General features: G+C 39.1%; 1 protein-coding gene across 5 annotated transcripts in view; it reads left to right on the forward strand.

Moving 5' to 3' along the window:
* LOC140467305 (copine-8-like) overlaps positions 1 to 25,492 on the forward strand; it is a 594,693-nt gene that overhangs the window by 329,610 nt on the left and 239,591 nt on the right. For all 5 annotated transcript variants that reach the window (XM_072563573.1, XM_072563576.1, XM_072563574.1 and 2 more), the window contains 2 exons: positions 9,479 to 9,582; positions 15,234 to 15,338. In XM_072563573.1, coding sequence (XP_072419674.1) covers positions 9,479 to 9,582; positions 15,234 to 15,338 — 209 coding nt within the window. The remainder of the gene's footprint in view (positions 1 to 9,478; positions 9,583 to 15,233; positions 15,339 to 25,492) is intronic.

The raw sequence follows: 25,492 nt of genomic DNA on the forward strand, positions 1-25,492 counted from the left end.
AGGCCTTTTGTTTTCTAAGACCATTGAAATTTTACTTCAAGTAAATCCCAACACTGTTATTGATTAATGAAAGACATTGAGTGAACCATTTGCATAAATATCCTTTCCAGTACTCCCTGTCAAGCAATGACAGTGTACATCATCTGGCATTTTACACACACACACACACACACTTTCATCCTTTGATGCATTTTGAAAATGCTTGTGTGACACATGACTGTAACTGCATGTTGATAACTGTGGACTGAATCTTAGTGTTTTTAGTTGTGTCAGCTACATTGAGTTTTTTTTTAAACTTTTCTCACAGCAGAGTCATAAAATCTCTCACTGAATCTCAGCAAACGTTAGTGTGTGCTTTAGCAATACCCCAAAGCAGCAACATCGATGATTTAGAAATTCTGAAAACAAGCCAATTCTTTTGAATGTTGGAAAGCTTCCCCAGTTATATCTGGTTACTCATTGCAACGCTGGAGGTATCACAATATGGTGCTGAACACACTATAATTCTTATGATGGTAAGATTTCAAGAGCCCCTGAAAGAATTTCTGTTTTGCAGTTCCTATAAATTGCTACCTGTAAACACAACGGGGCTGTTTTTAGTGTAACTACAGCCTTCTTTGTGTTTAAGAATTGGGCCATGATGCACATGCAGTCAGTCTGGACAAAAACTGCTCATTGCTTGCTGCTTTGTATTCTTTAGCTGTTTGTCTCAATGTAATTACAGCCCCTTAAAACTCCTGAGCTTAAAAAAATCTATTTTGTTAACTTTACAATGTCACTTTTGAAAGGCCAGATACAGAACATCAAACATAATGTTGTTGTCAATGATGACCATTTTCTTACTGGTAAATTATTAAGGTCCAGTGATATTTGTTTGATCATTTGTGAACAGCTTTGAAATGACGGCTGTGTCACACTCTAATTGCAATATTGGAAAACCAATAAGGATAAAGATTTTAAAAATGGCATGATTAAAGGTTTGAAATAAATGTTAAATGTGGAGGTCAGATGATGATTTGCAAGTGGCTTGTGATATTCTGTACTATATTGCAGGGGCCAATTATTTCAATCCTGGATGCAAGAACAAAGTGCTTGTGTTGGTAAACTATGAAATGGAGTAAACATCAGTTCTCCATTAGTGTAAAATTACTTATAAGTCAAAAGCAAAGTTGCAGTGAATTTAAAGTTTCAGAAGATTGTTTCAACATTTTGCTGCTGCTGTTGTACTTTTGTTTAAGTGCCAGCTTTTGATTAGTAATAACACATGTGCCTCTAGGTGCCTTGGTCCAGGGTTTTAACGCTTGATCTCAACTAACAGTTGAATGAAGTACTGTCAGTGCTGGATTAACAAAATTGCCTATTTAAGATGTGCTATTACAGGTAAATATTTGTTTGCATTATTAATTACTTGAAAAGATACAAATTTAAAGGCATGATTTAAGAAGATCTGAGATTGTCCTCCATGAAAGACAAAATTGAATTCTTTTTTAGTGTAAAATGGCAGCCACATGATCTGATGCGAGCTTCTGATTCCAGATTCATTTGTTAACCGAATTATCAGTTTGCCGGCAGCCATGGCGGGATTTGAATTCATTCCTCTGAATTACTCATGCACCAACCTGACTCTTACACTGCTGTTCTTTATGCTGTGGCACCTGAAAATCAACTAACTTAAATGTTGCAATATTTCTTTGACCTCCTACGTATTTGAAAGGTGCTTTAAAAATGTAAGTGTGTTTCTTTGTAGCCTTGACAATTGTCAGACAAGGATGGAATGAATTTGCTTCAGGAATAGGAAAACTAAGTAATATTTGAGGTGTACTACATCTGCTTGACATTAATTCTGCTCTAATTATTGCTTCTAATGAACACCTACAATGGGAGACATTTTCTTCATGAAGTTAGTTGTGCTGGAGTGCATTTTGCTTGTGATTTTGTTTCTGCAATTGGCAGACCACTTCTTGCTTCAGTGTTTGAGACAGTCCAGCTGTCAGATTGTGCTACAGACTGTGTCATTCTTTGGTTGATCTGGTAGGCAGTCTGCTTGAGCAGCATAATTAGACTACTTATACCTTCCCCAGCAGAGGGTCGAGCAAGTGTGAGGATCGATGTCAGTTGCATTTCAAAATTCAAGCATGACTCTCCATCTCTGAGTTGATTCTGACAAAGTCAGTATTATGCAGGTCCTGTGTCACAGAAACGTTACCAAGTAAAATTGCTGGCGAGTTTTTCAGATTCAGTTCCTGGAACAGCCAAATCAAAAATCCTGTAAATTCAGGCAGTCACTGAAATGATTGCTGCAGAGTTTCTTTGTGCTATGTAATATTGTATTTAATTCTGTGCAGTAAATTGTGGAATACATGATTGTGCTGTGATTCCCAACATTATTAGCCAGTCATCATGGAGGGTTCAAACAGAAATGAGATAGTATTCATTCACAGGGATAGGATACATTTAGAGTCACGCCAGCACATAAACTTCTTCACCAAACCATTGTCAGTATATACAACAAAGTAGTTAGGATCTCACACCCTTACAAATGTAAGTGGTCACTTGGATAGGCGAAGTATGGAGACAAAAAATCTCAAGGATTTTATAACCACATCTTATTTGGTGCAGATCATCTATCGATTGAGGTGTAATAGCTTTTTTAAACACTTTATTTTTCCAATTTTACGTGACTAAGCATAATTTTCATCACTCTTTAACAGGGAGTGGTAAATTACATTCATATACGCTCCAAGCACAGAGCTCTGTCTGTTCAAGGTCACATATTAGAAACTGAGATGAAGATCAACAATTCATTGCAGGGTTTTTCATCCAATAAAAGTATTGTGAAGTCCTGCACCCAGAGAGAAAAATTTTAAAATCTATCTCAGTGAGTTTATTTACTGATACGTGAAATTGTTTTTAAAAACTGATGGAGACGATTTTCCAGTTCGCAGCCTGGCTCCATCTAGCAGGTCTGGGGTATGTGGAGATTGCAAATGTGTGTCTGGGGTGTGTAAAGATTGTGAGTGTATGGCTGAGGTGTGTAGAGATTGCGAGTGTGTGTCTGGAGTATATGGAGATTGGGAGTGTGTGTCTGGAATGTGTGGAGATTGGAAGTATGTGTCTGGAGTGTGTAGAGATTGGGAGTGTGTGTCTGGAATGTGTGGAGATTGGATGTTTGTGTCTGGAGTGTGTGGAGATTGGGAGTGTGTCTGGAGTGTGTGGAGATTGGGAGTCTGTGTCAGGGATGTGTGGAGATTGGGAGTGTGTGTATGGAGTGTGTGGAATTGGGAGTGTGTGTCAGTGGTGTATGGAGATTGGGAGTGTGTGTGTCTGTGGTGAGTGGAAATTGGGAGTGTGTGTCTGCGGTGTGTCGACATTAGGAGTGTGTATCAGGGGTGTGTAGAGATTGGGAGTGTGTGTCAGCGGTGTGTGGAGATTGGGTGTGTGTGTGTGGAGTGTGTGGAGATTGGGAGTGTGTGTCTGAGGTGAGTGGAGATTGGGAGTGTGTTTCAGGGGTGTGTGGAGATTGGAAGTGTGTATCTGGAGTGTGTGGAGATTGGGAGTGTGTGCCTGGGGTATATGGAGATTGGGAGTGTGTGTCTGGAGTTTGTGGAGATTGGGAGTGCGTGTCTGGAGTTTGTGGAGATTGGGAGTGCGTGTCTGTGATGTGTGGAGATTGGGAGTGCGTGTATGGAATGTGTGGACATTGGGAGTGTGTGTCTGGGGTGTGTGGAGATTGGGAGTGTGTGTCTGGGATGTGTGGACATTGGGAGTGTATTGCTGGGGTGTGTGGAGATTGGGAGCATGTGTCTGGGATGTGTGGACATTGGGAGTGTATTGCTGGGGTGTGTGGAGTTTGGGAATGTGAGTCTGCGGTGTTTGGAGATTGGGAGTATGTGTCTGGGATGTCTGTAGATTGTGAGTTCCGGGGAGTGTGTTTCTGCGGTGTGTGGAGATTGGGAGTGTGTGGAGATTGAGAGTGTGTCTGGAGTGTGTGGAGATTGGGAGTGTGCGTCTGGAGTTTGTGGAGATTGGGAGTGTGTGTCTGGAGTTTGTGGAGATTGGGAGTGTGTGTCTGGAGTGTGTGGAGATTGGAAGTGTGGGTCTGGAGTGTGTGGAGATTGGGAATGTGTATCTGGAGTGTGTGGAGATTGGGAGTGTTTATCCGGGGTGTTTGGAGATTGGGAGTGTGTGCCTGGGATGTCTACAGATTGTGAGTCTCCGGGAAGTGTGTTTCTGCGGTGTGTGGAATTTGGGAGTGTGTGTCAGGGGTGTGTGGAGATTGGGAGTGTGTGTCTGGTGTGTGGAGATTTTGACTGTGTGTCTGGAGGGTGTGGACAATTGGAGTGTGTGTCTGCGGTGTGTGGAGATTGGGAGTGTGAGTCTGGAGTGTGTGGAATTTGGGAGTATGTGTCTGCAGTGTGTGGTGATTGGGAGTGTGTGTCTGGAGTGTGTGGAGATTGGGAGTGTGTGGAGATTGGGAGTGTGTCTGGAGTGTGTGGAGATTGGGAGTGTGTGTCTGGAATGTGTGGAGATTTGAAGCGTGTGTCTGGAGTGTGTAGAGATTGGGAGTGTGTGTCTGGATTATGTGGAGATTGGAAGTCTGTGTCTGCGGTGTGTGGAGTTTTGGAGTGTGTGTCTGGGGTGTAGACATTGGGAGTGTGTGTCTGTGGTGTGTGGAGATTGGGAGTGTGTGTCCAGGCTGTTTGCAGATTGGGAGTGTGTGGAGATTGGGAGTGTGTGTCTGTGGTGAGTGGAGATTGGGAGTGTGTGTCCAGGCTGTTTGCAGATTGGGAGTGTGTCGAGATTGGGAGTGTGTGTCTGTGGTGAGTGGAGATTGGGAGTGTGTCTGCAGTGTGTGGAGATTAGGACTATGTGTCTGGAGTGTGTGGAGATTGGGAGTGTGTGTCTGGAATGTGTGGACATTGGGAGTGCGTGCCTGGGGTGTGTGGAGATTTTGAGTGTGTGTTTGGAGTATATGGAGATTGGGAGTGTGTGCCTGGGTTGTGTAGACATTGGGGGTGTGTGTCTGGGATGTGTGGAGTTTGGGAGTGTGTGTCACGGGTGTGTGGAAATTGGACGTGTGTGTCTGGAGTGTGTGTAGATTGGGAGTGTGTGTCCAGGGTGTTTGCAGATTGGGAGTGTGAGTCTGAAGTGTGTGGATATTGAGAGTATGTATGTGTGGTATGTGGAGATTGGGAGTATGTGTCTGTGGTATGTGGAGATTGGGAGTGTGTGTCTGGGGTGTGTGGAGATTGGGAGTGTGTGTCTGCAGTGTGTGGAGATTGGGACCATGTGTCTGGACTGTGTAGAGATTGGGAGTGTGTGTCCGGGGTGTTTGGAGATTGGGAGTGTGTGTCTGGGATGACTGTAGATTGTGAGTCTGCGGGGAGTGTATTTCTGCGGTGTGTGGAGATTGGGAGTGTGTGTCTGTGGTGTGTGGAGATTGGGAGTGTGTATCTGGAGTGTGTGGACATTGGGAGTGTGTGTCTGGGATGTCTGTAGATTGTGAGTCTGCGGGTAGTGTTTTTCTGCAGTGTGTGGAGATTGGGAGTATATGTCTGGGGTGTGAGGAGATTGGGAGATTGAGATTTAAGTGATTCCAAGTGGTAGCTCAACCCAATTTGTTCTTGCACCAATCTCTAAGTTTAATTTTGTATTGATTCACATTGGATGTTTAACCTGGTTGACAAGGAAAACAGTTATGGGGGAGACATGGCTTTCCTGACCGGTTGTGAAATAATCAAATTGGATAGAAGACTAGCTTTGAACCCTATGCAATAGTACTTCACATCAATGGTCTTCAGTGGAGTGTAAATATTGGTAGACCGTACGAACAAATATTTCTACATGGGCAGCTTTGCTAAAATTGACTCAAATAACCTATTCTTCCTCAAACTTTTCGATTGATTTTTTTTTGGTGATTTATATTTTCTTTGGATCAGGACATATAGGATATCTTTGTTAGCAGGAAAGCAGCCAATTCACTGTTTGCAGCACCAAGGGAGAGTCACTATGTAGAAGATAATTCAAACAGTTGAGAGATCAGGAAAATTATGAAAGAAACATAAAAAATACAAGCAAGATTAGGCTATTTGACCCTTGGAACCTGTCCTACCATTCAATATTGCCATGGCGGATCATCCAACACAGTAAAGTTAAAGAAAGAACTGCAGATGTTTGAGATCTGAAACAAAAACAGAAATTGCTGGCAACACCTGTGAGAAGAAAATAGAGTTAATGTTGCGAGTCTGGTGACTCCTAATCAGGACCTTGTCAAATGCCATCTTTATTGCAGTTTTTAAATGAGCAGTATTTAAAGGCTGGGCTAATGGGTATTGCAGCTTATATTCAGAGTATTTACTTGAAATCAACTAAGATGAAATGTAAAAGAATTTTTATATCTTCAGTGTTGTTGTGTGTGGCCAATTTTCAACAACGGCAATACATTTAAAACTTGGAATGTTCTTCAGAACCTTATTATTTGAAGTAGGGCCACAAGGATGTGCATTTATATGCAGCCCAATAAATAATATTCTTTTAAAACTAGACATAACAAGAGCTAATTATACAAGTTTAAGGTTGTACTTTAAAGTTCTAATGCACATTTAAGTATCATATTTGCCTCCTGGTTCCATTATGTTCACTGAATGCTTCAAGTACAAATATCTTACATTTGGGACCCAAGTTTATGTGTTCTTGGGTGTTATTGTGTGAAAGGAAATCAAAAGAGTGAGTTGTTGGGTAGGCGTACTGGGTAGGCTGTTCACTTGTATTTTTAACAGTGAATGATGGCATCATAAGTGGAATTGGCTAAGATGGGTTATAAAATTAGCACCAGTAGGTACAACCATTAGCTCAGCATGCTTCAGCTGGTGTGTCACTTCAGCTGTGCACATCTACTGTGTGAAGCTGAATTAATGTGCGATGAACTTCAAGATGACTTGGTGATGTTAGCTGTTGTTATTAATCCAAAAACAATTTTAAAAATAACAGAAACAGTATAAGAATAGAAAGATGTTACAAAATGGTTTGCCAAATATTGCAGCTTTGCAATAAAGAAATGCTGGAGAGATTGTTTATATTAAGACATGCATTTTCTGATATGCAAAGGCTTAGTTGTCAATATCTAGCATGTTTGCATTTCTTCCATTTGTGCTGAACTTTAAACAGATGTGAACCCTGGATTGTAGATTTGAGTTCTTTGCTCTTATAGCGTGGCGGCATATTTATGTAGATATTATTGCATTTACAATAAACCTATTTCTGCCTACCTAAGACCTCATGGAGGAATATAGTACAGTAAAAACACAAGTATATGGAAAGATGAACATTACCAGTTCAATTATGCTGCACTTAGTACATGGCACTTTGGAGTCAATTAGTTTCTTTTCTCGTAGTCTTACAATTAAGTTTGAATTGAAGGAATTCTGATACCTTTATCCAGCCTTCTGCATGAAAGATTTTCAGTGCATAGTTATGTATGAATTTCTAATATTTCCCATATGTTATTTCTGCATATATATTTGACATTAACAGTAGGCTAACCTCTCATAATGAACATATATATTCCAGCTTCAAAATTCCTTTTAATAGAGACTCCATTCATTACTTTATTTGATTTTATTTCTCTTTTTTCTTGTTACCAGTTCTGTACAGAATGAGTTTTGCATAAAATTTTACTGCATGTCCCCATACTTTGTCATAATTTTCTTATCAAGCTAGTCAAAGATAAATGTTTTCACCTTAACTACCAAAGGAAAATATTGCTAGCATTTGCATATAATTGTAGAAACAAATTGCTGCAAAAAGCACTGGGCTTACTCAATTCTATTTTATTTAAAAAATGAATAATGCCTGTCCTGAAGGCTGACTGAATTATCCCAGTGTTTAGTTGATCCATGACAATAAGACAAATCTGTGGTTTCTTCCTAGTTTCTGCCATTTAGAGGGTTCACTGAGATTGCATTAGGGTCCTACAATTTTCTGTAACTCACTCACATTCTGTTTGGATGAGGAATATTGGGTCGGGATTGTATCCATAATTGGTCTCTAGAAATCATTGCTTGAAGAACACATCAGTAAAGTTCAGCTGAGGACAAGATTAGTTTCATGTGATACTCTTTTTTTCAGCAATCTGCTGATAATATTGAGATTCCTAAATGGATACTTGAGTCAGTTTTTAGAGAATGACCAATACCCATGAAACCTTTGGTTATTGTAATTGGGAAAGATACTGTCTTGGAGAAAAATAATGTGGGAAACCAGTGAGGATAGGAAACGAAAGCTCTATTGTACTACTATAAAGATTATTGATGCCGTTTAATTCATACTGGCCTATTGATTGTGGCAATGAGATCTTTCTGTAACCTTATGCAATGACTTGTTTCTTCCGAGGTAGTTGTTTGTTCTCTTCTGAATTGTTTACAAAGTATCCTGAACCAAAGATTTATATAGTTTCATATATGTGTGGACCTTAATGATACATATATGCCTCTTAAATTGAGTGCCTGCACAAATAGTTTCAGTAGGTGTATGCAGAAAGGAGTTTTGTCTGAATCCTGATCCTTTTTGATCTTCTGCAGCAGGGTGGATTTTGCGTGGCTATGCCGTGGAAATGTTAACCGTAACTTTGTTTTACTACTGTCAACACTAATGTCAGCACTGACATTAAACTGGGTTTTCAGTTAATAAATGATTATTTGGTTCACTTGGGAAAAAATAGAACTTTGTTATTTTGGAAAAAATTGATGTGTAATTTCAAGGAAATCACGAATTGAATCTGGATTACACAAATACAAGCTGCACTGGCCAAGGTGTATCAATTGAGGGCTGTGGTCAATATGTCAGTATACTTTCCTGGGACATACTCATGATAACATCACTGCACTGTATCAAAGCATGGTACCTAAGAATATAAAGGCCTCGTACGTCATCCTACTTCAGATACTCTAATGCAAGCCTGCTCATTTGCTATGTAAACGCGGGTCTTAATGCTAGTTCAGACATTATATGCCTAGGAATGTAATTTTTGACATAATAGTTAACTCTAATAAATTTGTGTCGGATTCTTTAGTACTGCAAGATCCATGCCCAGTTTCCTATGTTTCTGGAGTTACCATAAACATTGTCACATCTGCCAGGGGCAAACCTTCGTCAAATTGTTCTCAGATTTCTAAACATGATCTCAATTGAACTGACATTCAAATGGAGGTCAGGCTAACGTTAGATTGTGAGTCTGTCATTATTTCTCAAGAATTAGTTCATACCTTTTACAAGTTATATTCCAGGCTTTACTCTCAGAATGGCATTTTGGTACGTATGGTTCATGGTTACTCAAGGACGAGTTAATGGACATGCAAACTGAAATGTAGGCTAATGTTATCCAGGAGGCATTTTATTTATAGCTTTGTCGATATACTAGAGAATTTTAAATAAATGATGACAGCATTTTAAAGCCCAATATCATTTTTTTCTCCTGCAGGATGTTGCAACAATGCAATTCTGTGCCAATAAACTTGACAAGAAAGATTTCTTTGGAAAGTCTGATCCTTTCATGGTTTTCTATAGAAGCAATGAAGATGGAACGTAAGTATGTTTTAGGTTTGTGGAAGAGCTGAACAATTTCTCAAATAAATATTATTTTTAGAAACTAGAGTGTTGAAGTTAAATATCAACCTTACGTTGCTCTCTGTGATTCTTTCAATTGATTTCAGCATTTTAAACAAGTTCTGATATTAAAGGGTTTTGGATAAATAGACCAAGTCTTTTCCCTGGGATGGGGGAGTCCAGAACTAGAGGATAGAGGTTTAGGGTGGGGGTGGGGGGAGAAGATATAAAAGAGACCTCACGGGCAACTTTTTCATGCAGAGGGTAGTGCATGTATGGAATGAGCTGCCAGAGGAAGTGCTAGAGGCTGGTACAATTGCAACATTTAAAAGGCATCTTGAAGAGTTTAGAGGGATATGGGCCAAGTGCTGGCAAATAGGACTAGATTAGGTTAGGATACCTGGTCAGCGTGGACGAATTGGATCGAAGGATCTGTTTCCACTCTGTACATCTCTATGACTCTATGACCTACTGAGACCATTTCTGTGATGAGGTCCACAAGATTTCAGGATAGAGGAAAGATCTTCTGGTGATTGTTTGGAGATATTAGCAATCTTGCATAATGAGCTTTATGTCATTAGATTTACACATGGCATGTGACTTGCTAAGTCATTTGGTGTCAAGTGTGATTTTCCTTGTACTATAAGTCCCTGTTGTGTTACATATGAGCAGTTGGGAGTTGCCTGTTTTAGGGATACTATCCAATGATGCTTCATGGAGGTCATTGTCTGCAGCAACAGTTTAGGAGATGTATGAGTTTGGTTGGTAAAGTAAGAAAAATTATATGGAAAATGGAGTGGTGATGTGGATTAAGTGCAAGGTTTTCAAATGTAAAGGTGGAGCTGTTGATAAATGATGTTTGCCTTTTTTGGCACCTTCTCAGTTTTGTCACAAGCATGTGCTACAAAACCTATGGAAAGAGGTAGCAGACCTAGTTTGTAATGCTTTTTTATAGCAGTGTTATCCATACATGTTTACTCTTTGAGAAAGAAAACAAATCAAACAAAATGTAACTGCATGATGCATGCATGTACTTAGAGCCTCAATGGTTGCAACATGACCACTTGGCTGTCACTCTCAACTCTGCTCCTCCATTTACAAGACAAGTGCACACAGAACAGAATGGAGCAGAGATGCTTGAGTGAAAGGTTTTGTAATGTATATTGTTTTTAAGAGACCACACTATAACTCATTAAGATGCCATACACAGAGTAGAGAAAATTGAGATTGAATCTTCCCCAAGTGAAGTTAATTCTGCCTTGCCTAAATGTCCATCTCCTTCCTATGTACACACCTAGTTCAGGAATACACTCAAGTTCTTAAGTAACTAATGCTACAAAAATATCATTCAGAATATAATTTGAGCCGTTGCTGCTTTCTGCTTTGATAAATGAGAGTAGATTTGATGGGCCAGCTTGTTTCATTATTTTTTCTATATTTTTATTCCCTGAAATGCAGTTACAACTCTTTCCTCTATAAAACCTTTTTTTTCTCCTAATGTCATTCACTCTTAACATCTCAAGTGTGGATCAATGTGGAGCGTACATGGTTATGTTCCAGTTGGTCACAGTGAGCAGACACAGGCACCATTGACAGGTGAGCAGCAAATACTTGAGAGGAGATTTCAGTATTTCCCAGCTCCAGGGCCCATGTACTCTTATCTGGATGGTCTATGTTTCAAAAAAAGGATGTAATGTAAGTGTTTTATGCAATTATTGGGACTATACAAAGGATTTATGACAAAAATTGAAGTGTCCGTTACTATACGTGTGAATTTGTACACAATGTTTCTGTTAGTGTTTGAGAAATGAATGATGACAACATGCCATTTTACAGTAGAGTTAATAACAGAGTCTGCTGGAATATCTTTTTGAAAGATCAGTGTGTTGCTCGAGAGGTTTCATGTTGCAATCTTTAGCAGTCTCTCTTTTACAGTTACAACATGCTGTGTGATTGCTTAGAATCATTAAATGTGACCTTTCTGGTTTAATTTTTGTCAACAATATGTTCCCATTTACAATTGTAACATGCAAAATGAATACAAGCGTCATTGGCATATCTGGAGTAGATACAGATGAGGCCTCTCACAGTGATTCCACATGTGGGCCCTCCAGCACTCCACTAGATTAAGTAGCAGATGGGCAGAAAACAAGCAAGACCATGCATGCACCAGAGCAGTGAATACAATTAATTCAATTGTAACACAATTGGATAAGCGCAAGCAGACAGAAGGCCATCTCCATAAGGGAGATGGTGGTGGAGCAGTAATGCTGCTGGACTAGTAATCTACAGACTCAGGCTAGCACACTGTGGATATAGGCCATAAGACATAGGAGCGGAAGTAAGGCCATTCGGCCCATCAAGTCCACTCTGCCATTGAGTCATGGCTAATGGGCATTTCAACTCCACTTACCCGCACTCTCCCTGTAGCCCTTACTTGCTTGTGAGATCAAGAACTTAATACGACCAGGAGTGGAATAGGTTTGAAACCTGCCAGGTTAGATGGTGAAATTTGAAGTCCAATCTTTTTCTTTTAAATAAAAGCTGGAATTAAAAGCTAACCTAATATCAATTAATATTGTGAATTGTTGTAAGAAACCATCTAGTTCACCAATGTTCTTTAGAAATGGAAACCTGTCATCCTTACCTGGTTTGACCAAAGCGTGACTCTAGATCCATAGCTATGTAGGTGACTCTTAACTGCCTGTCTGCCACTCAGTTCAAGGGGCACTTAGGGATGGACAATAAATACTGGTCCAGCAGCTATACCCGCATGCCAAGAATAAAACTTTAAAAAGAGGCTTGAATTAACAACCAGTAATTTCACTTATTCCAGCCACCAGGTAAGAATCTAGAAATAGAACATGAAAAAACCCAAGGGAAACTAGAAAGCTCACATTATTGAGAACAGCAGGAAAAGAGTTTAATTTCTTAGCTCAGTTCTTTTTGCTGATTTAAATTGTACTCGATCAACTGTCCTCATCCATCTTGAATACAGGCTTGGGCTTTTGAAAATGAGCTGCATTATATTAAGACAGCAATAACTTGGAAAATGGTATTGAATTCTTTAACTTACAGTTCTATTTTTTCTAAAATGTAGATGAGATGAATTCAATGCCTTAGGTGCCACTATATAAAGAAATAAATAGTGTTTGCACCTTCCATAACAAGGTTTTTTTTTCAGATGTCTTATCTCTGTGAATGATTATAACCGTTGTGAAAATGTAGAGAAACGTGTGTCCAATGAAGCTCCACAAACAATTTATGCCCAATGAGGTTACGCAAACTCCATGAGATATATAAACAGAAAGTCAGCTTTACAAAGCTAGTTGAAGGTCAATTACAGCCCAGGTTAGTGGACTAACTCACCTGCTCCACTTCAAATTATGCCATGGGACCTTTTCTCCAAACTGGAATGGCAGGTAGACCACCTCAGCTGACATGACTTCTGATGATGCAGAACTGTTCCCTGCTCTCCTGAACACTTTCTTCTGACTAGTTTCTCTGTGATATTTGAAACAATGATTTGGCAGTAAATCTACAAATGTAAACAATTTGCTCTGCATAAATCTATGAAATAAGACAATATCTACCAAAATAACCATTGATGTTTGATCCAAGAGGTTGGAAATGACATTTAGTCTTGTTATGGGCAGGACCTAACCAGAACAGACTCACTCAAAATACTTTAAAAAGGTAGCCTAGAAGCAAAGCGACTGGTCAAACTACTTAATATTAAGGAAAACATAATTTATTTAAACACTGTCATTAAAATACAATCAAAGAAAGAGAAATTTAGAATGACAACTCTATTGGAAACCTTAACAGAATAATAGATGCAGTAACTATTACTAATTAACTGCTCCAATATAATAACATCCTAAAACATCCCCCTTGGCAAAAAGGAAAATTCAGACACAGATTCTCACATCCAGGAGGAAAAAGACATCGAGAAAATTCAGAGAGAGTATCACCCAGGAGACATTCACTGAAATTTCTAACTCAGTTAAGATCCCAATAGCTTCCACTTAAATCTAAATCAAAAACCCAGAAATCCTGATCTGTGAGAGCTAGTCATACCCATTCAGGCTGTTTAAAACAAAAAACCCAAGGCTTACCACGCAATTTACTCAAGTGGTCTTAACTAGCCAGCTCAGCACCTCTGCCTTACAACCTGGTCAAAAACAAAATAGGATAAAATAATTTCTTAAAGTCACGTCATCATCACCGTCTGTAGACCAAAATTGGAAAACTTCAACCGGGACCATACAACATCGATATTTCCCATTAAAATCCTTGTAGTTCTTTGGAACCATTTGTAGTTCACATGCAAGACTGTAGCATTAATGTGTCTATTTTGACACCATTATATTTTTATAAGTCAATTCTCTCAAAAGTTTATGGTCTGGAAGACATTTTGCGAGAATCAGTCTGCCAATAAAAAAGCTATTTGTTCCATTCGTCTGCACTTTCCTTGTAGCTATGAAAACATTTCTTTTTCGAGTATATATCCAAATCCCTTCCCAGCTTTACCACGGAATCTGCTTCTATTCTTTCATGACTGTTAATGTGAGATAAATAATCTATTAGCTACTGTTTAATTGGTACATTAGTATTAAAATTGACCATCTTTGGAAACCTACCAGATTAGGTTCAGAAAATATTGACTTCTTGAAGTTGCAGTATGGAAATATGAAACCTGTCTATCTTGAAATGTACAGCAATATCATGCATGCACCATTGGTTATCTTTCTCTCAGCTCAAAAACTGATGTTGTCTTGGAATATTAAACGTAACCCAGGAAGAATAATTTTTTTTAATCAGTGCTGTGTTTTTAAATGCCCACTTGAACCATACAAACTGGCAAATAGAATTTTTTTTAATCGATGACGCAACGATAAATGCAGTTCCCCTCAGTACTGCACTGAAAAAACTTTACAATGCCCTTAGAATAACTGAATACTGGCTTAAAAGTCAGAGATTCAATTAATAAAAAAAAAGAAATATACAGATATTATTCATTACAAATGTTGACTACAATTCTTGATATAAAAATTTATTTTGAACATTAACTTTTTTTCCAAAGGTTAAGCTTATTATGCCAAAAGTACTTCTTTAATCTGTTTAGTTTAAAAAAACTAATTATTCATCATTGGTTTCCACCACTACACTCTCTCCAAGCTGCCCAAGGTTAAAGAAAGTTGATATCTGTCAAATGCATAATAATATCCAGAGACAAATGCTTTTGACCTCAGCCATTGCTAAATCAGAAGCTTGAGCATTTCAAAGCTCGGTCTTTTGGGATGAGCTACATTATTGATCTAGGATACACTAGTAACCAAACTAACTGTATGTAGCTCTGTCACAACTTTAACGCAAGTTGATATCTGATCTTTCATCAGAATAAAAATAGATGATTTTGAACTGGATGTCATAGGAAAATATTTTGTTCTTTCTAAAATATATCAAAATGCTTTTTTATGCTTGTTGAACACAAACAAGAAAATGATTATTACAATTTTGTCAACTTGTAAAACAATCTGTAGGAAATTTTCATAATTACTGCTACTATGCTTTAATATCCTTAATAATGTATTTGTTTTCACAATGTATTTATTTCTATTTTTTAGCTTCACAATTTGCCATAAAACAGAAGTGGTGAAAAATACCCTGAATCCTGTGTGGCTGCAGTTCTGTATTCCAGTGAGAGCCCTCTGCAATGGTGATTATGATAGGTAAGTTCAGGGCATTGTAGCTTTTGAATGGAGATGCACAGAATATGTTTTCAAGAAAATAATTGACTGGGCATGTTCAGTTCAGTGAAAGGTATCTTCATAGTGCAAATGGTCAGGATCGAAAGTGAAACAAATTATTTAAGATGATGCTACTTTTGATTTAATAATAGTTTAAATCATTTGTGAGCCTGCATATCATAGTCAAACATATATAGAATTGCCATCCTCTGCTAAGTTTATTAATCACACCAACACTGAGTACAACTACTTTGAAACATCTTGTTATTTAGTCAAAGTTAAAAATCACACAACACCTGGTTATAGTCCAATAACTTTATTTGGAAGCAGGTACTGGTGAAGGATCAGCACTCTGAAAGCTACTGCTTCCAAATAAACCTGTTGGACTTTAACTTGGTGTTGTGTGATTTTTAACTTTGTCCACCCCAGTCCAACACCAGCTCCTCCACTTCATTGTTATTTGGTATCACTATGAAAATGCCGTAACAATCTACCATGTTATCTTTTGACTGTTTTCAATTTCTTTGCTTTCCTTTTGGGACATAAGAAGACTTGAGCAAACAAAGTTTGATGACCTGAAAGTGCAAATAACAGGATAGGAATGTGATATTGTGGTGACAACTGGGATGTGGCCCAAAAAAAAGGGATTGGACTGGTTATTGGTTACAGTGCATTCAGGAAAGAAGAGAAGTAAGGAAAAGTGACTATAGATTAAGGATAATATTGCAGAGCTATAGAGAGAAAGATCTTCTAGAGGGATCAAGGACTGACTATGTTTAGTCAGAGTTCAGAATTAATTGACATATAGTTATACTTCTGGGTGCATTCTGTTGCCACCAGCAAGTTGAAAAGATACAGAGGGCAAATTTTCAGGGAGATTAAAGCTGTGTTAAGACAACATTGTATTGTTAATGGGTATTTTGCACTGAGATAGTAACAATATAAAGGCCAAAGAGTTTCAGCAGTTCTTGATCAGTATGTTTTCAGCCCAATGAGGAGGCAGGCATTGCTGGACCTGTTTCTAAGGAATGAAGTTGGCATTTAGTTAACAGTAATCATAGAATCATAGAGAGTCGTACAGATGTACAACACGGTGCCAGACCCTTCAGCCCAATGTGTGCATGCTGACCAGATATCCTAAATTAATCTAGTCCCATTTGCCTGTGCTTGGCCCATATCCCTGTAAATGCTACCCATTCATATATCCATCCAGATGCCTTTTAAATGTTGTAGTTGTTCCAGCCTCTACCACTTCCACTGGCAACTCATTCCATACATGCACGACCCTTTGCGTGAAAAAGTTCCCCCTTGGGTCACTTTTAAATCTTTCCCCTCTCACCTTAAATCTGTTCCCTCTAGTTCTGGACTCACCCATCCTGGGAGAAAAATACTTGTCTGTCTACCCTATCCATACCTCTCATGATTTTATAAATCTCTCTAGGGTCGCCCCTCAGCCTCCAGGGAAAACAACCCCAGCCTATTCAGCCTCACCCTATAGCTCAAATCCTCCAACCCTGGCAACATCCTTGTAAATCTTTTCTGAACCCTTTCAAGTTTCACAACATCCTTCCGATAGACCAGAAGTGCATGAAAGATAATGCCATAAGGTTTAAATTAGTCATGGAAAAGGATTAGGAGCAAACTGAATTAAAAATACTTAACGAGGGCAAGGACAGTTTCAGTGGGGTCAGAACTCATCTGTTCAAGTTAAATTATAGTCAAGGATTGACAGGCAAAACTGCAGTTGAACAATGGATTTCTTTTAATGAGGAGATGGTTCCCTTGAGGGGGAGCAGAAGAGCACCAAAAGCTGGAACCTTGGAAGATAAAAGATACAGAAAGATGAAGCAGGAAAGAAAAGCTCACATGACAAATGTCATAAGTTAGAGCTGAATAAGAAAGTTCAGAAGGGAAGTAATAAAAGAAATGAGAGCTATAAATAGAGAAGTGACAGGCAGCTAACATAACAGGAATATTGTCTTCCGTAGGCATGTTAATAAAAGGTGAGTAAGAGGAGTGTGATCAAAAAGGAGATTTATACATGGAGTCAAAGAACATGGCCCAGATAGTAACTTAGTAATTTCTTCTTAATTGTCAAGGCAGGCTATGCTCCCAACTTCTGTTGAAAGAGGCTTTTGGAAATGAATGGAAAATGTGGAACTATTTGAGTTACCCTTGAAGAATGGCTTTCTGTACCAGTACCGTTCTGACCATGAGAAACCCCAACCTGAGGGAATTAAATTTGGTGATTTTGCAAGTAATATGGGGAAAAGCTACATGGAATTATCGTCGATGCAAATTCCAGTTAAATGAAATAATGTGTTTTATATTTTAGTTTTTTTTGCTAAACAATAAACTAAATTTGATTTTGGAACATTTACTTATCCGTTTACAGCAGCAGACTAAAATTCTGACAGCAATATCAAACTGCTTTCATTTTTCAGTGTTTTTTCCATTTTTGGTATTTCACTGTGCATTACTCTGCATTGTATTTAGGGTAAGAATACTCATTGTGAACCTGCATTCGCTGCGACAGATTTACTATTTTTACAGAAGAAGTGAGTTCATTTCTAACAGACTTTAGAAGTGAATTCATTTTCACTACTCCATCAAGAATGTTGTATGCTGGACAAATTTTCTTCTCAACTGCTGACACGTGAACATATATACAAGTAACATAGAAAAAAATAAACATTACATGATTATATGAGATCATTCTTAAACTATTTTGAACATGAAGTGCCCTATTAAACATAACTGTATTAATATTTTACACAATTATGCACACTTCATAAAACATTCAGTGTTTTAAATTAACAAGGTCAGTAACAGACACTAATGATAGAATCTTAATAACGTGGACTACAGTGGGAAATATGGTAGAATCACATGAGAAACCCAATGGGGCCTATCTTGACATTGGGAGCAACTCACTACATCTACCATATTGACATGCTGTTTTGGGTAGACATTCAAGTAGGCTGCTTGTCATTTGGGATCTGTGTTGATTGGGGAGTGCAAGGGGGAAATCTTGTTATACAACACACCAAGACATCAAGCTAACACTCATAGCATATGTCAGCAGACGGCATAACAAATACTGCACATACGTTCAACTAAAGGGCCAGGTAGGAAAGTAGGTGAGGAGTTGTCTTTAGTCCACTCTAGGAGGTGCAGCTGTTAGTCAGGAAGTCCCGCTACTGTCATTCATGGGCACAATCTTCATACAATCCAGGGCCTCATTGACTCTGAGGCATCTGTTTGGGCTGATCATAATCAGGGAACATGTCTGACTTTAATCTGGAGAGTGGGCCACAGTCAGTCCTGTAGGGTGTCACCAGCAATCAGGGAATAGCACAGCATCAGTTGGGGAGCTGCAAAGACAACAGTGGTTTGGTCAGTCACATCTTGTTTGGCATGGCCAGAGTTCTGGGACAAGTAGTCTTAGGTTAAGGTGTTAATTGGTAAGGAAGATACAAGGGCTGGCTGTAGGGGCAAAGGGAGCTCATTGCCAAAGGGCAGCAAGACTAGGGGAAGGGAAAGAGAGGCAGCTGTTGAGGGAGTTCAAAGTCAGTGATGTGGAGATACTAAAGTTAGGATGAGAGCAAGCAGAACAGCATCAGAAGGCATACTTGGTGAAGAAGCACTCAGTTCAGAGCAAGATGACAGCCAGAGAGTTCCTCAGGTACTTAAGAAGACAATGCAGATACAATATCACCCTTCATTCGGGGCTGTGGTAGAGTAGACAACACGGCTCCTGAAGATGGACCAGCCAGTATATTCCTGATAGAGTATGCCACATCATCCTGGTGCAGACAATGAGGTGATGTGCTGGATGCTAAGTAACTGAGGAATGGGAGCAATCTTCTGAATAAGAGGATCGGAGCAGTAGGGAGCAGGAATAAAGGCAGAAAATGCTGGAAAATCTCAACAAGTCTGGCAATATTTGTGGAGAGGGGAACAGAGTTAATGTTTCAAGTTGAATCTGACCTTACTTTCAAAAAAGATCCATATGAGAACTGTGCTTCTGTCTCTACAGGTGCTGCCAGGCCAGTTGAGTTTCTGCAGTATTTTCTAGTTTTATTTTGGATTCTCTGCATCCATGGTATTTTGCAGTTTTTAGGGAAGAGAAAGTTCTCCTATGAATGACAGAACTCAGCTGCCTCAGGTGCTACAAGGCAAACAGGACCTAATTGATACCTGGTTCCAGTTAATGAGAGCTGGGTACAGCAAACTATCATGGACAGTAAAATAGTTGTTGGTTGTTGTGCCAGCATTTCGTTTACATTGTTGTGGCATACTGCAGCTTCTCTTCAGTTTGTTTCTGTCTGTTTTTGCTGACTGTGAGAAAAAACAAAAATCTAAACCTTTGGAATTATCTGATTGTTTGCCTGCATGTGAATTTTCCCTACTGGGCAATAGCAAGATGCAAACCTAGAGTGGGCATTGAGAACAGAGTGGTCATGACTTAGAGATGGTGAATAGACAGGAAGTAGTTAACAACAGGTAAACACTGCGGCCTGGTTGTTAACCAGTGAATATGGTGAGAGAATGGGGTTGTATTTGTGAAGGAGTGTTAACCGTGCTGGCTATGTGCCATGAGCAGAATCTAATTGTGACTGTAGTACCATGACATTGTGATTGTGATGTGTACAGTGTAATGGGTTTGTGCGACTGTACAGTGGCCTTTGCAAGATGGTATGGGTGTCAGTGATGCTGGTCTTTCAGGGGATAGCCAGTGAGTGGCAACTTCTTCTGGGGTTGGGTTAGAATCAGGTGAAAGTAGCATGGTAAGGGTGAGGTTGTTGTTAATGATGCCGGTTTGGTAAGATGTGGTGAGAGATATGGAGAGAAGCTCTCAACGAACCATGGTGAAACTGATACTTTACCAAAAAAGTGCAGATTTAAGCCCAAATTTTAGTAGAAAAGAAATCACATATTGTTGAAGAATCTTTGCATGCTCAGTTTCAGAAATTAATTTCAATATAGTGTCAAACATCATCAATGTCATTGATGTTTTGTCTTATTTTCTCAGAAGCCAATATTCTCCTCTTTGTCTATAAGCATTTCAACTGTCTTGAACTTTCCAGCAAAGAATTGGTGTGATTCACGGCTCAATGTCATTTAATCCGTAAGTGGATTGGCCAAATTTGGTTATTCTTAACTTGTATTGGATAAAGAGAGTAGAACAAGAAAGCAAGCTTGTAAAACATTTAACAAATAATTTAGGTTGGCATTTTTATTACAACACATTGCAGAAAGTTGCAATAAATTATCAGTCAGCATTTGACAGTCTGATAATAAAAGGCTGGATATTTTAATGTTGCAGGAGGCTTAAAGCATTTCAATTGTAAAACTAATGTAAGATAATATGAGATGCACTGTGAATAAAATTTGTGTGAGCTAGGTGCAAGTGGAAATGAGAAGAATATAACCTAATTTATAATGCCATTTGGTTTCCCTTATTTCTGAATGTACATCAAAATGAGAAGCAGTAGCACTGAATGAGAATAACTAGATCTTCACCTTTACCAATGGTCCTGAAGGATTCTGAAGAAGCCAAAACTGAAATGGGAGAACTAGCAGATAGGATTACACATCTCCAATCCACAATTTAATATAATGGAATACCCAGTATGGGCCTGCAATCCCCCTCCAAATTTAAGTTCGGATTAGGTGCTGGTTAATACAGAACCAGTATCAGTAGAAATCTGCCATTTAAGAACATGTACACATAGGGCTGAATTTAATCTGGCCCATAAGAGTGAGCTGAGGCAATGCTGGGCGATGTAAAACCAGGAAGGCCATTGGCCCAGAATGTCCATTGCCTTCCAGTTCCACTTCACCCATTTAACATTACAGAAGATGGAGGCTGGTCTCCCTGCTCTAAGACTAAATGGAGCCTTTTAGTAGTTAACTAAGTGGCACTTAAGTATCTCATCCTACCGCTGGGGGGGAGAATCCTCCACCACATGGAGAAATCACTCAGACACCCTAACGTCCACAAGGGCATCCCTCATGTCAACACCCCGGTCATCTTCAGCAATGACATAGTTTCTCAGTCATACTATAGAGTCTGTCCAAATTGCAATAACCATCCTGATTCCACCCACCTTTCCTCTGGGCCTGCTCTGTTTTTGCTGCTCCAAATTGGTTGTTTATTCATCAGTGGTCATTGGTCCATGGCACTGAAGACCTTACAGCCTCCAACTGGCTACCAGCTATTGAAGATGGCATCCCGTTCCATAAAGGGACAGGAGAAGTCAAACTAGGATGGCCTCAGACTTAGACTGGAGCTTCTACCTATGACTCAGTCATCAAGGACAACATTCAATTGTATTCATAAAATGCCATTATCTTGACAAAATGCTTCACTAGAATGTTAGCTATCAAATGTGATACTGATCCACGTACGGAGTTGTATGGGAGAAATATCAAAAGCTCGATCAATGAATTATGCTTTAAGGAATATCATTAAAGAGGGTGGAGAGGATTAAGAGCAACTTTGAGATTGTGGTCTAGGCAGTTGAAAATGTCATAACCAACAATGAGGTAGTGAAATTGAGGGATATGCAAGAGACCAGGATTAGAAGGATGTAGAAATATCAGATGCTCGTAAGACAGTAGAGCGTTATGGAGATGGAGCGATGGAGAAATTTAACAATATGAATAGAGGTTGTAAGAATGAGGTGTGCTTGACTGAGATACAGTGTAGACCAGCAGGCACAGAAATGCTGGCTAAATGAGACTTGGTATGAGTTAGGATATGGACAGAAAGTGGGGACTGCAGATGCTGGAGATCAGAGCTGAAAATGTGTTGCTGGAAAAGCGCAGCAGGTCAGGCAGCATCCAAGGAACAGGAGATTCGACGTTTCGGGCATCAGCCCTTCTTCAGGGCTGAAGAAGGGCTGATGCCCGAAACGTCGATTCTCCTGTTCCTTGGATGCTGCCTGACCTGCTGCGCTTTTCCAGCAACACATTTTCAGCTTAGGATATGGACAGTAAAGTTTTGTGTGAGCTCAAGGTTATTGAGGATGTCAAGTGAGATACCAGTGTGGACAATATTGGAACTATTGAGGCTAAAACTAGTATTCCACAGGTGTCTCTCCATTTAAAAAAATATATAAATTTATCATTTATAAACGTAACAAATTCTTAAATAATCTCAGGCATTGTTGGAACTGAGGATGTTTTACATTCAAGTGTAACTCCATCAAGTATTCCTTAATCACACAGAAGGGATTACCCTATTTTGTCAGTGTGATATTTAAATTTCTCACACAGTCCATCGTTATGAGCCCTCTAATGATGCACTTGCAATGCAGCTCTGTCAGGTACAGCAAGATGGAACGATCTGAGTGATTAAAAGCGCTGTCAGGCACAAACAGTATAGCTGTGGATTGTGAATGGAAAAGAAGAGAATACATGACTTAAAAAATAAACAAGCTTGCAGTAAGAAGACATATTTTTCACCTGCAGAGAGTCAAAAACATATGTAGAGGACTTTCAGCAAAACTATTATCAACATGTTGATTGACTTTCTTCAAAACAAAGTTGAATAAGTTACTAGTTGGGAATGGGATTAGAGATCATGAAAGCATATATACATTGATTTGATCAAATCCTGTGGGATGTAATGCTTCACATACAGCTGGGGTAATTGGCAATGCCAATGAAATGTGAAAGGTCAAATTATTTCTAAACAACATGTGAAGACTGGAATTAATATAACATGATTTTTGCTGATGCTTTTCACAATTGCTAAATTCAGAATAAATTGTATACACAAGAGTGAAGGGAGTTTTTGGAAAGTTGAACTGCAGGGAACATTTTTGTTTGAAATGTCTATTAAATGTCTCTGAATACATTATGTGGAATAAAAATGACTTTGCTCCTAATGAGACAGAAGTGTTTTCAGCAGAGTATCGATATACCAGTGGGGTTTGCAAGTATAGTAGCCAAAAGCACCAAGATTAGAATGACATTTGACATTATTTTATTAGATTACATTGAGAACTGGAATTGCCAGATTCTTGAAAGATAAGCTATCAGAAATGATCTGTTTAGAATTTAAATGCTGTAACAATAGTTGCATTGAGCAAACTTTATCGTTGACGCTGGAGTTCCTAAATTTGCAGCTTTTATCAATCTCAGTACATAAGCAGGACATAAACTTGCTGATGGTACAAAGCTTGACAGAAAGATGAGCTTTGGGAATGACCCCAGATGGACAACAAGATGACAGATGGAGTATAAAGTGGGCAAGTGTGAATTTGCGCATTTCAGTTATAAGAATAAAGAAATAGAATAAGTTTTGGAAGGTGTGAAACTTGTTGATGTTCAGAAACACTTAGGTATATTCATACAAGAAACACAGAGAAGTAGCATACAGATACAGCAAGCAATTAGGAAGAAAAATATGTTGGCATTTTGTCCCAGGGGATTGGATTACAGGAATGGAGTGGTACCAATATAATTGTACAGGTCTTCGCTGAGACCACATCTGGAATACTATGTATAGTTTTGCTCTCCATATGTAAAGAGGAATTTATTTCCTTCCGAGACAATTTAACAAAGATTCTCTGGATTGCTCTGTGGAATGAGACAGTCACCACATGATGAGAGGCTGAGTAAATTGAGCAAATGTTCTTTGGAGTTGCGAAGAAAGAGAGGTGATTTCATTGAAACGGGTGATTTTGAAGGCTTGATTGGATAAATTTTAAGAGATTTTCCCAACTAGTGGAAACAATAACCCACAGGCAGTGTCTTAACATTAGGGGCTGATCATTTAGAACAGAAATGAATAGGAATTGTTTCACTCAAATGGTTATGAATCTTTGGCATTCTGTACTCCAGAGTATTGTGGTTGTTACATTGTTAATCAGTTTAAGGTTATCAAGAAGATAGAGATCAGGTAGGAAAGTGCAGTTGAAGCTCAAGATCAGTCATGATCATACTGAATATTTGAAGCAGGCTCAACAGGCTACAAGGTCCATAACACCAAAAGATAAAGGAGCAGACTTAGTTCACTTGGCTCATCAAATCTGCTCTACCATTCGATCAGAGCTGATGTGTTTCTCAGCACCATTCTCCTGCCTTCTCCCTGTTAGGTCCTTCCTTATATGTGGAGTCCAAACCTGCTGACAATATTTCAATTGCAATCTGACCAGAGTCTTATACAGCCTCAGTAGTACGTATCAGATTTTCTGAAGCCTTTTCCCATTTTGGAAATAATGTGCATCTCTATTCTCCCACTAAAATACATAACCTCACTCTTTCCCACATTTATTCCATCTGCCACTTCTTTGTCCACTCTCCTAGACTGTTCAAGTCCTTCAGCAGCTTCCTGCTTCCTTAACGCTACCTTTCCCTCCAACTTGTGTCATCTGCAAATTTAGCAAACCTGCCCTCAGTTCCTTTGCTAGATAGTCACTATAATATGAATAGTTCTGGTCCTAATACTGATTCCTGTGGAACTTCATAGTCACTAGCTGCTATCCTGAAAGAGTCAGTTTTCCCCACTTTCTGCCCTGCCAATCAACTAATCCTGTATCTATGCCAGTAACTTGCCCCACGGACTGTTATCTTATTTAGGAGTCTCTTGTGCAGCATATTGTCAAAAGCCTTCTGGAAATCTAAATAGATAAGGTCCATTGGCTGTCCTTTATTAACTTGCTGTTTACCTCCTTGAAGAATCATGACCTCCTCTTGATGAAGCCATATTAACTTGCCCCTAATTTACCATGCACTTGTAAGTACTCTATAATCTTATCCTCAATAATGGACGCTAACATTATGAGCAATGACTGAGGTAACGCTAACTGGCCTATGGCTTGCTGTCTTCTGCCTCTGTCCTTTCTTAGACAAGGGTGTTACATTAGCCATTTTCCTGTCCTCTGGCACCCTCCCTAACTCCAGTGTTTCCTGAAATGCCTCTACATTCTCCCCAGTCATCTCCTTCACATCTCTTGAGCATAGTCCGTCTGGAGTGTGTATTTATCCATCTTTATACCTTTCAGTTGCCCCAACACTTTCTCCTTAGTGATGGCCACTACACTCACATCTGACTCCTGACTCTGTTGAAGTTCTGGTATGCTGCTGGTGTCTTTTACTGTGAAAACTGATGCAAAGTACCT

This window comes from Chiloscyllium punctatum, chromosome 45, assembly GCF_047496795.1.
Source record: "Chiloscyllium punctatum isolate Juve2018m chromosome 45, sChiPun1.3, whole genome shotgun sequence".
Taxonomy (NCBI): Eukaryota; Metazoa; Chordata; class Chondrichthyes; order Orectolobiformes; family Hemiscylliidae; genus Chiloscyllium; species Chiloscyllium punctatum.